We start from the raw sequence: 14,561 nt of genomic DNA, 5'->3' as shown, positions 1-14,561 counted from the left end.
CTTGTTATATGAGGAGTGGTTGAGGACTCTGGATCTGTACTCAATGGAGTCTGGAAGGACGAAAGGGGATCTTGCTCAAACTTACAGAATACTGAGGGGCGCAGATAGAATGTACGTTGAAGAGACTTTCAAAAAGCAAGAGAGATTAGGACCCGAGGGCACAACCTCAGTGAAAGGGCAATCCTTTAGAACTGAGATGAGATGGAATTTCTTCAGCCAGAAGGTGGTGAATCTATGGATCTCTATGCCACAGAAGGCTGTGGTGATCAAGTCATTGTGTCTATATAATACAGAGATAGATCGGTACTAGATTGGGCAAGGGGATTAAGGATTACAGGAGAAGGCAGGAGATTGGGGTTGAGAAACATATCAGCTATGATTGAATGGCAGAGCATACTCAATGGGCCGAATCGCTCAATCCTGCCCCTATATCTTATGGTCTTATTGTCTGAAATTGTTTGTTTTGCTATTTGTGTGCTGGTCTATTTCTATGATCCAAGTGACCCATGATCCCACTCGATCCAAAGCGGTAGAGCAAAAGTTCCAGCCGGATTCAAAATCTGGCATCTCCTCAGCTCCAAGGCTGCTGGTCTCGTGAGTGTATTCCTGCAAGAACACTGTCCTAATCCAGAGCAAATATAGTGTCTGATTAGATGTGGGATGCTCAAGGGTTAATTCTCTGCTCTTGCACTCTCCGCACTCACTTGAAATTCAGAACAGAGAACCGGCCTAACTCTCTCTTAGGCCTGTGCACTGTTCCAGACCAAGCCTGGGTATGGGATGGGCCTTCAACCATAGACTGCTACTTTCACTAAGTAAATAGATAATCTGTGTCAGTTCCTGCCAATCAGAGAGAAGAAAAAAGATGAACTGCAATGTCAAATAATTCTTTCCTTTTCTCCCCCTGTTTAGGTTCTCCTGCTCCATGCTCCATTCCCCAATTAAGAGTGCAGCCAGGTAACCTGCACCCAGACCTCTGTCAGTGTTACTCTTGTCTCAGTTAGGGAGGGGTGGGGGGGGAATGCATGAGAGTGACCTGGGACATGAGGGATTGGTTAGAGATCAATCACCCTACCACTACCTGTTCATCAACTTCCTACCAGGAATAAGAGCAGCAGAGGCCATTTGGCCCTTCAAGCCTGCTCCTCCATAGTTAGATCATTCAACTAGAAGCTCTCTGTCCCCCGAGGGAACGACCATTAATACTTGGGTGTGAACCTACTGTTTGGACTGGCGTTGCTCTCTGACGTATACAAAACGGATCAGACCAGTATGTGTCATTGGCAAGTTTTACTGATTTACCCTTCACTTTGTGGCTGAGATTGCAAATTAACCAGTTGGGAAGCTGGGGTGGCATCATGCCATTGCATAGCCAATGCTGCCACATACCATCAAATTTTGGTCACCTGTCCCATTCTAATAGGGCTGAAGTTTGGAGTCAGTATGTGTGGGGTCAGCAGTCCTCATAGCAAAACGTTGTACATTACTGTCACAGGACCTTGTGCACACTGTTGTGCCCATTGAGACATCGTCAATAACCTTGAATTCGTATGTAATTTCAAAATATGTCATTGTTATTTTGACAATGTAGTCTGCCGATGAAGAGTCGAAGTAAGGAATGAAAGGAAAACATTAGGTCTCTGAAGACCGCAGATTTTTTTTAAAATCGAGACAAGATTTGGGATATGGTGGTATGGTTATCAAACCAAATGGTCATCTCCATATGTTACCAATGAACTTCATTGTTGAGTAACAGGGCAACCCAGACTTCACTCTAAAGTGCCACAAAATATGCCAATATTTGTGGACATTTGCTGCCTTATGCTCTAGAATCCATATTAATTGAGCTGAGTCTTTACATTGTTTGAAATAAATGGAAATAAGTAAATAATTGTGAGCCTGACTTCTTCTTTTGCAACCCCAACAGCGGCCTATCCAGCAGCTTATGCTCCCATTAGTCAGGCGTTTCCACAGCAACCTCCCATAATTCCTCAGCAGCAAAGAGAAGGTAAGACAAAATGGAGTCTCTGCCTAATTTTATTTCAATGTACTTGTCACTTTTGAAACAGCATTGTTCAGAAAGACCTACAAAGGAAGAATCAATGTTTGCATTTTGTCAATGCCGGCGACAGCTTATTGGGAATTTAAATGTGACTGTGAGCATCTTGTTTTGAAGGGAAACAGGTCTTGATTTATAACACTTGTAAGTGGCTAAATCCTAACAGAAATGGAAACTGCATTTTTATTGACATGGTCTCAATGTGGCAACATTTGAGTGATTTTATTTTGGATTATGAATCCTTGTTTTTTTGTTGGAAAATCTACAAGTTTATATGTATGATAGCATGACAAATCTCTCCTTTCATGAAGTAACTATAACTTGCCCTTCATGAATAATCCATTCAGGCTCTGGCATTTTGGTTTTATCTTATGGCCATCCATCAGTTAAGCTTAAAGCCAGATGGTTTGTGTCCAACACAGTTGCAAGTTGACTGGTTTATATTCATTGTGAACAGTATTACCCATTTAATATCCACATCCCTGCTGCTTTGTGAAAATTAAACTACAGGGGGAGGTGGCAATATTAGTGCTATTGGAGTAGTAATCCAGAATCTCCAGGTTAGTGTTGTGGAGAATGGTCTCAAATCCCACTATGACAAATGGCAAAATTTGAATTCAATTAAAAACAAGTCTGTAATTAAAAAGCTAGCCTAATGGCAGCCATTTAACCATATTCTAAATAATAACCCACATGATTCTCTCATGCTGTTTAAAAGGGAAGGAAAACTCTCATCCTTACTTGGTCTGGCCTACATGTGACTCCAGACACACAAACATTGTTGATTCTTAACTGCTCTCTAAGCAGTTAGGGATGGGTAATAAATTAATAAATAATAACCAGCAATAGTCATATCCCTTGAAGAAATATGGAAAAATAAATAAAGTTTGCTTTCTTTCTCAAGTTTCTTTCATCTCTCCTGTCATGAAATCTGCCAATAATGTAGCAAGATGCATCACCTGATCCCATATCTTTTCCTCTATAAGTTGGAGGTTACTACCAACAGGATCAACAACAGCTTCTTGCCTGCTGTTATTAGACATCTGAATGAACCTCTCAAACTGTATTCCTCATTCTGTTCAATCACCCTATGATCTCTGTGTCTTTGTATGTTGTAATTTGCCTGCACTGCTGCAAAATACAACTGTTCACTGTACTTCGGAACGTGACATTAACAAAATTAAATTAAATCAAATCAAATCAAATCACAGCGTGAGCATCCTTTAATTGACCCTGTTTCTATATAGCCTTACTGAGATCAAACACCCACTGTGAATCGAGGAAATTTAGGTAATTTTCTTCCTCAATCAAAGACCCTTCCCTTCCCAACCAGATTGGTGACTCTAGAATTACAAATGTATGACTTGAATCAAGGCAGCTTTTTTCTGAGAACTGGCGGTCACTTTATTGAATTACCCATGATCGTTAGAGTAGGGTGACACTCAGCAATCACAAGCTATAGTTGCGTCTACTATGAACTTAGCCTGGACACTTTTCTTGTTGGAGGCTAAAACCCCCAGTTTCAAACTTAATTTCTTTGCTTCATATCCAATTTACAGTCACCCCTCTGTTGCTCTTCCAATGGTGTTGAGGGGCCATTGACCAGCTGCCTTGATTAGGCAGGATCAGGACTGTATTCCAGTCTCTGTTGACATTTGTATCCTTATCTCGATGCTCTCTTGATCCACTTCTCTCCAAATTTGGCAATACTTAAAACCTCTAGTGTCTGACAATCAATTGACACTCATATTCTTTATGCCCTTTTCTTTAAAATAAAATGTGTTTGTGAAAAGACACAAAATCAGCTGTCCCCTGCTGCCAGTTGAATCCAGTCTCTTCAATCCTTAGATTTATCTGGTACTTGAGCCTGTCTCTTTCCATAAGGCATTAGATGTAAGAGAAGAATTAGGCAATTCAGTCCATCCAGTCTGCTCTGCCATTTAGTGAGATCATGGCTGATCTGATAAGCCTCTTTTTCCCATAACCCCTCATCCCCTTACTGATTAAAAATATACGTCCATCTTAGCCTTGAATATACTGAATGACAGCCTTCCGTGGAAAGAAATTGCATAGATTCACTCCCCACTGAGAGAAGAAATTCCTCCTCATCTCAGTCTTAAATGTGCAGCCTCTTACTTTACTTCCCAGATCGTAAGATTGTCAGACTCTAACCCCATCCTGTATTGTGTTTGCAAGACAGATGTACTAATCATGCCCTTACTGACATTTGTGATTATCGGCTTCTGCCAAACATAACTTCAGTGGAATCTTAAGGAGTTAACGAATTGATGTTGTCCAGCAGTGTGAGGTTCAAAAAAAGAGTAGGTTTACCATCTTAGGTGAACAATGGGACATGAACATGTAGATCAATAGTCCAGATACACATTGGCAAAATGGCTGTGTATTATCATAGATACCGATACTGATAATGATGACCAGTTGGACTATTTTAATTTTAATAATATTCATAATAATATTCATTTTAATAATATTTTTATAATAGTATTCTGTTCCCTCTCCAGTGGCTGGTACTGTCACTTTAAAATGACTCTGGAAGATAAAGCCAGCTTGTAATTGCTATCTGAATCCACATGGCAAAATTTGAAACCAGACACCAATACTTTCCTTTATAGTCGGTTCATTCACATTGTGCAGGATTACATACGCCTGCTTCGTTCCTAGCAATCCCAGCATCCTAGATGCCTCTCTTTATAAGTACTGTAGGTGCTCAATTAAGCAATATCCTTCACTTATGCCTTAATAATGAAATTGACTACGGTAATAAGGCCTTGCAGTGCCCTATTGAAATATCTGCCCAACATGTCAACCTCAATTTGAAATTTCTTTCCATTATTCCTATACTTAGCAATCACCAGTTTGAACCTTTGTCTGTCAGTCTTCAGTTGTGTTTCTCATTGACATTTTCCATGCCGTTTAGTACCGAGCTACCATGAATAGGATGCAAATTTCTCTGGAATGTTAGTTTGGTTGTCTAGATTTCCAATCCTTTTATTTTTGCTCTTTCACAGGGTGCAATGTCTTTGGCATTTGCTGCCCTTGAACTGAGTGGCTTGCTCGACCATCTCATAGGGCAGTTGGGAGTCCATTGCCATGGGTCTGGAGTCACATGTAGGCCAGACTTGGTAAGGATGGCAGATCTCCTTCTCTCTGAAAGACATTAGTGAACCATATGGGTTTTTATAAAATTAACAAACCAATAATAGTTTCATGCTCACCATTACTGAGAACAATTGTTCCATATTTATGAATTTAGATTCCATCTGTTTCCATGGTGAAATTTAAACCATGTCCCTGGGACTGGCTGGGTTATTTATCCTGTGATGTTGCCACTGCATTACTGAGTATTTCCCCACACCCTCCTCTCTTTATTTTACTGGAGACCAGCATCAGTTGGCATAAATGGTGCAGCTACATATTCCATCCCAGGATGTTCAAACCATTTTGCATTAGGAATGTCACATGCTTGGCATCCTTGATTGTTGATTCATCATCATTCAACAAAACAAACAAAACAAAGGGCACAGAAATTGCTAGAGAAACTTAACAGGTCTGGCAACATCTTGGAGAGAGAAATAGAGTCAATGTTTCGAGTTCGGTGATCTTTCTGCAATATAAATCAGTCTGAAGATAATACCATCTACAATTTGTAAACAGGGAATGTTCAAAGATGTTACAATAGGGTGGTGTTTCGGGAGATAACTCTGTATCACGTGAAATGCCCTCCTATGCTGATGAATTGGATCTACTGGGAAGACATCCATCAGTAGTTACTCCCTAGCCTATGTATTTGTCAGTGTGTGATGATGTGAAACAATTTGCTACTGAATGCTTTGCCAACCGAATATTATAAACATCTGATGGTGCTATTTGATCTCGTCCAGGGCCAGAGGGATGCAATCTGTTCATCTACCATCTGCCACAGGAGTTCGGGGATGCTGAGCTCATGCAGATGTTCATGCCTTTTGGCAATGTGATCTCTGCCAAAGTCTTTGTTGACCGTGCCACCAACCAAAGTAAATGCTTCGGTGAGTGAAACCCTTTACTGACCTGGGGTGAGGGGTCTGGGTGGTAGAGGGTTTGGTGGGAATGACGAGCTGGACTAGTGGAAGTGGTATTTGGACTGGATGGGTGGATTGTTGTCTGAACCAAGCAAGCGATGCAGACCTGAGACTTTGTGGTGTTTGCAACCTTGCAGGATTTTCAACGACACCATCTTTAACAGGAGTTTCCAGCAGGCAGATTGAAGGCATTAAGTATAATGACTAGAATCAGGACTTAAATGCGCACAAGATACCATTTCATTTAAGGGCACAATCTCCTCATTAGAACTCATTTGAATCTTCCGATACACTTGCTCATATTCAAATTAATGTGTTCCTTTTATGAACATTTCTATGTTGGATGCTGTGGGAGAAATGGCTTAGCTTGGCAATGTGAGAGAATTGCAGTTGCTTTATTAAATATAGACTGCACGTTTGGATATGAATTAGCATTAGTTGGTATGGCCTCTTATTTGTTCTCAGGGATTAGCATTAGTGTAGGATCTCAGAGGACTGAAGCACAAGGCTGGTAATGCTTAAAAGCTGAAAGAGAGAGGATTAAGACAGAAATAGAAACAGAAAGGGCTGGAAGCACATAGCACATACTGGACTTGAAGTGTTAACTCTGTCTCTTTCTCTACAGAACCTGCCAGGCCCGTTGAGATTCTCTAGCACTTCTTGCTTTTGCTTTAGATTTCTAGCATCTGCACAGTATTTTGTTTTTGTTTTAGGATTAAGGCAGAGTCTCACTAAGGTGTCCATGACAACAAACAACATAGCGAACATAAATCCAAAGCATTATTTCACCATGACATGGTGACACAGGTTTAAAAAGTAATAAGATCATTTTCTTTCACGCAATAAGTGATCAGCTTGTGAATTGGGTTTCAGCCATGGGGGCATAACTCCAGAATGATTTAAGAAAGAATTGACGCCAAGAGAGAAAGCAGTGGCTTGATCCTAAGCGAGCTGTAATATATGGGGCAATTTTACAAGGCAGATTAGCAATTGGGGTCATGGACCTGTCTATAACACAGTGGACCTGATTCCCATACTGATAGCTGATCCCTGGTCCGATACCTATGGCAATCATCAAAAATCAACAACATTTTTGATGGTTTTAGACCACGGCCCATCCCAACCTCACCTTTGTAAAATTAATACTTAATGAGATTTACAAAAACCTATTTTTAATTGTGTTGTGCATCTATTTGTCATTTTATGATTATGGATGAGTTGTGAATTTGTAATACAGCCAGGGTTGAGTACAACAGTGTGTATTAACAAGGTTCAAGTATTGTATGTGCTAAGTGTGAATGAGTAATTTTGTACATGTTTGCACACTTATTAAACTGAAGCACAGTAAAAGTACTTAGCACAAAGCCAGTCAAAACATGGTGAACATCTTCAGGAATAAATGAATCATTCTGGTGTTTTCCAATGTCAGGCTATGGATTACCCATGAATCTTTTCAAAGCCCAGCTTTCTTTACGAATATGTTATATCCAGTTTTGTCCCCACTTCTTGCTGGAGTGCTATCCCTTGAGCTCATCAGATCTCTGAGTCATTTAGCCATGCGGCTATATTTGAGATGGTGAGATTTATGAAACTATGCACCCGGAACGGGCATCATACTTCAGACCTGCCCTGTCTGCACATGAGCACATTCCAGGAAGGAAACCCACAAACTCTAAACAGCTAATTTCTCACAGAGCAGCAATCATAAGTATTTTTAATAAAACAAAGATCAACGGAAAGCTGAAACGAAACCAATGTGTGTTGGGGAAACTCAGCAGGTCTGACAGTATCTGTGGAGAGAGAAATAGAGTCAATGATGTGAGTCCAGTGGCCCTACATCATTAGTGTATGGTCATTGTCATATCCTAAATGAGGAACACAAATATGATACCTGTGATTATTAAATAAGAAATCCAGGAGAAATTTCCCAAAGAATAGGGAGAATGTAGGATTTGCAAGTTGAGGTGATGGGTATGGTAAACAGATATAAGGGGAAGCTAAGGAGAAAGGAATTTGTTGATTGAGTTAGATGGACATGGGTGGGAGAAGGTTTGTGTAAAACATGAGTGACTAGTAAACTTGTCTGGTTTGTGCAGCAGACACAAAGTCACTTGACATAACACCTCCTTCGCTTTCTGGCCTACTGGTCCTGAGGTCAATTTTTGTACAAGCAACTCCCACTATGTAGTTGTTCAGCTAATTATCAGAGATCAATCTTTTAATTTTCTGTTATGTATAAATCAATCTCATTTAGTGCAGGTGCATGTATCCCTTCCAGCATTGGTCGAGCAGCTCAGGGGGTGTGTCAGTGCCAACAGAATTGAAACTTTAGCGCATGGCAATTGTCGAAATGTTTTTTAATCAACTGAAATGTAAGCATAGTGAATGCATTCGAGACCATAAAGAGTTTGTGGGAGTGAGGTTGATTGAAGAAAGGCTTTGATATCATTATGAGGTTCAACTCACAGGTGGGTGCAATTGGCGAATTATTACTGAAGGTTTAATGTGAAATGATACAGGAATTATTAACTGAGTCAAATCGCTGAATGGTAAAGTGTTCCCTTGTACAAATGTCATCAACTGAGCATGAAGTGTGTGAATGGCTCACACCGGAAAGAAATGGAATAGCTTGTAAACAGTGGGAAAGGGGGTGTGTGTGGAAGACACAGAGCAATGTTTAGATAAAACCAAGTTGAAGATATGTCGATGTGGTCAGATGGAAAGTAGGTGGCCTGTGTGTAGCATAGGCTCAATAGACTAAATGGACTGCGTGTACCTGAATAGTAGGATTGGTTGCATCAGCTGTGGCCCTGTTGGTAGCTCTCTCATTACTGACTCATGATGTTCTAGGTGTGAACCCCATTCCAGTGCTTGAGCTAAAATCCAGGCTAATTCTCTTGCGAAGGACCTGGCAGTCTGATTAAAGCTTCTTTTCGGGAGCTGCATTAACTGAGGCCCATCTGCCCGCTTAAGGAGTGCTGAAGAATCTGTGACATTATTTTGATAGAGAACAGTATTCCTTCTATCATGGTCAATATTTATATCTCTTGCAATAAGACAAAAACAGATTATCTGGTAATTATCGTGTTGTTGTTGGCAGGAGCCATCCGAGTACAAATTGGCTGCTGTATTTCCTGCATTACAGCATTGGCTCTACTTCAAAAAGTAAATCCTTGGCTGTAAAGCACATTGAGACCACAAATATACGTGAAAAGTGCTCTACAAATGCAAGTGTCTGTTTCCTTTTTCTTTGTAATAGCTCTATCCGAATCTCGAAATATAACTATAAAATATATAAAAGTCATGGTTGCGTCTTTGGATGATGCATTTTGAGTGAAAAGATTGTTGGAGATAAGTTGAGGTAGATTGTAAATATATGAAAAGTATCATTTCTTCCATTCTTATTATTGTTGTAGTGCCTCATGAAGACGTTAGGATTCTGAGCTTTGATTGACATTACTCTCGTGAGGGTCAACAGCAAATGGCTAGATTGTCTACAAATGCTGAGATGGGAGAATTTGCTAACAAGTGCAGTATTTAACAGCTACTGAAAAGATGAGCATCGCTGCATAACAAAGATGTAAACCAAAGATTTCTGAGACAGAAATAGTGCCCTTTCTGAGTAATTACTTTGCATTTTACTTGGAGAAGGTATTGGGGTCTGCAGTACAGTTTTGATAAGATTTTCAGAACCTATGTTTGACTCCAGCACAGTGAGGTGAGATAAACACCATCTTTTCGGGACACACAACTCAGCGTCCAGTTAGTGAAGACTCGCAGATCTTGACAATATTTAGATGCCCCAGCATTTTTCACATGCCTGGCTAATCAGATGTGTATTAAACACGCTGGAGAGCGATGAGCTGAGAATTCAGTCTGCCATGAAGAAACATCTCCAAATTTGTCCCATTCTGGGATCATGCTGTTCACTTCTAATTTATTCTGCGTGAAATGTCTCTGAGAGGCACTACATAAATAAAGGTCTTTCTTTGTTGACTACTCCAAGAGCCAGTGGGCAAAAAGGAATGATATCTGGTGCAGTTGACATACATCTCCGCTGTTGTGGAGATGCCCAGGGTGGGCGGTCAGAAGTCACATGACACCAGTAAGTCCACTTGACCTGATGAAGGAGCAGCACTCTGAAAGCTTGTGATTTCAAATAAACGTATTGGATTGTAACCTGGTGTCCTGTGACTTGGATCTCTGATGTTGAGAAATACTCAGTATTACATTAGATACAAACATGGATGTTGACAACGGAAGATTCTCAATCTCATAATATTAACAATCCTGCAGCTTGGCTTGGTTGGGTACTGTTCACAATTTTGCTAATGCTATACGAGGGTTAACCCCACTCTGGAAGATTAAATTTAATTTTGGGCCATAATGGGTTAGCATACACAATATTGCACAATAAGCTCCAAGTTAAAATTAACTTTCTCAGAACCAAAACCATCCTAGGTAATGGAAACCCATTGTCTTTGACAAGCCTATAAATAACTACAGTGAGTGGGAAGATGACTTAAGGGTTTGAGGAACATCAAAAGTGCAGAAGAAATGGGAAACAATACTGAATAATCTAACAAGGAACTTTGGGAAGCCAAGAACTATTTGCACCTAAAACAGATTTTGTAAAATGATACACAAATAGTAGGGGAGACATTACAATTAATGGAGTCTTGCATGAAAGGAGCACAGACCAAAACTGCGGGCAATAAAATTCGAGCTGTCTGCATGATTTTCTTTAATATTCATTCACAGGTATGTTGGTGCCAGTGGAATTTCAATCCAGTCCATTACATTTCTGCAGCTAAATTGCTGTATTGCTATTCATTGGGATGTTGTTCACCCACTGTCATAACTTTGGAGGATATGCACGTAACCCATACTCTCAGTTATGCCAAAACAAGGGGAGTTCAAAGAACACCTCTACAGACGATTACACAACGATATCTGATAACCCTGTAACTGTTAATGTAAGGGAGGTGCATGGAGTCAGTGGGTCAGTTAGCTCAGCTAGTGGATGGCTGGTTTGCAATGCAGACTATGGGCTGAATTGCAGTAGGTTGAGATAGTATTTGCAGTAGGTAGCTGAGGCTACCTTTAAGGACTCTCCTTCTCAAGCTCCTCCTTGCCTGAGGTGTGGTAACCCTCAGGTTAAACCACCACCCAGTCATCGCTTTCAAATGAGAAAGAGAGCAGCCCCACGGTCTGATAAAACTATACCTTCATACATTGCTTCAATATGTGTAGAATAGGTGGACTGCTTGTGACTAAACAAAGGGAAAAGAAAAGAATATACCCAAAAGCTGCATTTCTTGACCCAGGCTGCCGAGATCTGGTTTTCCGGGTTGCAACAAAGAAGAGCGATTTTTTTGATAAAGGTGGCTGTATTTATAGCAAATGCTACCACCAGGTGGAACAATAAATGCACATGGCCTGCTGACATCACTTGCCTGATCTGACCTGTCCATTTCTTCAGCCAGTTTGGTTTCTGGGTGAGAATGTGCACCACAGGTTTCCTGCTGCCAGTTGACATCTCGGGCTTAGTCACAGGATGTGTGGCTTCTCAGCATCATGGACAATCAAACCAGGTAAATACATAGATCCTGGATATAAATGCAAAGCCCAGGAAAAGGAACGAGCAACAAGTATTGGCCTTGCTGGTGACCAACACAACTTGGGAAAGAATGAAGGGAATAAAAAGTATGTGGTGAAATGATGGGTTAAAGAGTTAGAAATGCAGATCATTGGACTCTGTACAACTGTAGAGCAGTGATACTGTCCCTAGCTCACCTATTCCAATGACGTGTCATAACACATCTGAACATTTCAAACAAAAAGAGCTGCATTCACTGTTCAGGTGGAATTGGAACAGTAGCACCCTCAATGTTACTGAGACAAAGAGGAGCACTACAAAGGCTGAGGCATGTTGTTACAGAGATATACAACAAGGAAAGACCCTGTGGTCCAACTTGTCCCTGTCGACCAGATATCCTAAATAAATCTAGTCCCATTTGCCAGCATTTGGCCACTAACCCTCTCTGCATATACCCATCCAGATGCCTTTTAAAAGTTGTGTTTGTAACCCCTGTACCACTATCTGGCAGCTCTTTCCATTCACGCTCCACCCTCTGCATGAAAAAGTTGCTCCCTTAGGTCCCCTTTAAATCTTTCCCCTCTCACCTTAAGCCTTTGCCCTCTCGTTTTGGGCTCCCCTGCCCTGGGGAAAAGGCTTTAGCTATTTACCCTATCCGTGCCCGTCATGACTTCATAAACCTTCACAAGGTCACCCTTCAGCCTCCCGGCGCTCCAGGGGAAAATAGCCCCTGCTCATTCAGCCTCTCACTATGGATCAAACCCTCCAACCCTGGCAGCATCCTTATAAATCTTTTCAATCATCTCTCCCTCCAACACCATTTAAACGTCTTTCCTTACCCTTTCTTCATTTTTATTATTGTATTGCTGCCCCCTGGTGGGTACCAATTTGTTGCTTATTCTGTTGACTGTTCTCAGATTGTTGAGAAACTTGGTGTTTTTCTTAAGCATTAAAAAGGCTAGGCTCTTCCCAAGTCGACAATTGGCTTCTGAAAAGGGAAAAGGTACAGAAAGAGAAAGGTGGAAACTGATGTTTGTGCTAAATTTCCAATTAAACCCTTGTAAATTCCTGCAAATTTAATTCATAGACATCAGCCTGTTCAGCAAAGAATTAGCAACTGAAAGAAGAGCAACACTTTCAGATGGATTGAGTTTGTAAGGAATTTATTTGGAGATCAGTGTCTAGAGACTGTAACGTAAACTTGATGGAGCATTGGCATCTCAGTGACAGAGCTCGAAGCAGGTTCACGATCTCAGTTGTCCCCTGAGTACTTTGGAAATGAGGGCAGCGGGTTCCTTTAAGCTTAGACCAAACAATTTTGTGCAATTGTCCGGAAGAAAAGAAACTTACATTCTGTGACCGATATTGTTATCAAGCTGCCACTCAAAAGGGCAATATTAGCATGCATGCCCGCCCAAAGTTGTAACGTGACCTGCTGTTAAGCGATTTGATCTATAAATCGCAGCTGGGAGCTTGATAATTCATGCAGTTGAGTACGGAGAAGCTCCAGCCAGCTTACGATGAGCTGTCAGTCACGCTACTTGATATCTCCATATCACTCGACTTCAAATTTCCAGCAGCTCAGACCACAATATAATGGTAATACTTTATTCATGGGGTCAGGTCGCAGAAAATGTCACCTCCACTTCAAAACTGAAATATGCATGCAGTTCTGAATTAATTCCCTGGTTGCATGGAATCAGATTGTCTGTCAACCATCAGAGTACAACAGTGTATTCCTGCCTAGTCCTTGAATGTTTGGACATTTCTGTTGAAATCCCATCAATGTGGATAGTTGGAACTACTCCAGTTCATTGTCCTTCACTTGGTACCAAGGCAACCAAGTATACAGTCCTCTTGCACTGCAATGCCTGCACAAAATAGTCTGTTTTACTGCCTTTCTTTCTCACACACTTTCCCGACTATGCCCATCTCTCTCTCCTTCTGCTGTTCAATGTAAATTTTCCCTTTTTAAGAGGGTTGGAATCATAGTGGGAATGTTATGGATGGGTACGTCAATGACCTGAGTGAATACTCTTGAGAGATGAGCTTGAGACACACCATGGAGGCTGGGAATATTTAATTCAATTACCGAACAAATCCAGGTTAAAATCTTATTGATCATAGTCATGAAACTTCTGGATTGGAGTCAAAACCCTGGTTCACTGATGGTCTTCACTGAAGAAATTTGTCATTCTTACCAGATGTGATCTACACACAACACCACATCAACGGCGACCTGACCCCATGTGGATGATTCTTAATAGCCGCTCAGTTGAATCAAAGTGTGACTACCACTGTGGGTGTACCTATACCATAGGGTCTATAGTGAACAAGAAAGTGGTCTCCATTACCTTCTCAAGGGCAATAATGGATGGACAATGAATGTTAAACGTGTCGTTGATTGTCAACATCCTAAGAACAATTAGTAACATATTAGAAAGGTCTTTATTCAGTTCTCCTTCTGTCCAACTGTTTAGCATTTTATCTCTGTCCCCATTTTATCTTACTACTTCTCTCTATTCATCTATTTCTCCAGGCTAATTTTCTAAATGTTTATCTCTGGCCATTTGTCTTTGATTCCTTGGTTTACCCCATCTAACTTCTTAGCCATTTCGTTGTCTTTCGATCAGCCTTGTATCTTGTAAAATTGAAGGATTTGATAATGCAGTGATGTTGAGTTCCTTTGTCTAAGCAGATAACAAAACCAGAGACAGTGCTATAATGAAATCCATGTAAATCATGATTAAGTTAGTTATCACATGATATCACAAGAGAGAAGAGACCAAGTCAAAAGTAAGCATGTGCTGAGGGAGGTCCTGGA

At 40.8% G+C, this 14,561-nt stretch overlaps 1 protein-coding gene across 6 annotated transcripts in view; it reads left to right on the top strand.

The window, feature by feature from the left end:
* celf6 (CUGBP Elav-like family member 6) overlaps nt 1-14,561 on the top strand; it is an 889,174-nt gene that overhangs the window by 834,988 nt on the left and 39,625 nt on the right. For 5 of the 6 annotated variants that reach the window (XR_007246473.2, XM_048520803.2, XM_048520805.2 and 2 more), the window contains 3 exons: nt 913-957; nt 1,928-2,008; nt 5,962-6,105. Coding sequence is in view for 5 of the 6 variants with exons in the window: in XM_048520803.2 (XP_048376760.1) it covers nt 913-957; nt 1,928-2,008; nt 5,962-6,105 (270 nt within the window). In the remaining variant the exon portion in view is untranslated. The remainder of the gene's footprint in view (nt 1-912; nt 958-1,927; nt 2,009-5,961; nt 6,106-14,561) is intronic. The other variant, XM_048520804.2, reaches the window with a different exon arrangement.

The sequence above is a fragment of the Stegostoma tigrinum genome, chromosome 36 (genome assembly GCF_030684315.1).
Source record: "Stegostoma tigrinum isolate sSteTig4 chromosome 36, sSteTig4.hap1, whole genome shotgun sequence".
Classification (NCBI taxonomy): Eukaryota; Metazoa; Chordata; class Chondrichthyes; order Orectolobiformes; family Stegostomatidae; genus Stegostoma; species Stegostoma tigrinum.
Note: the sequence above shows the minus strand (reverse complement) of the source record. Positions and strands in the feature narration are given on the sequence as shown.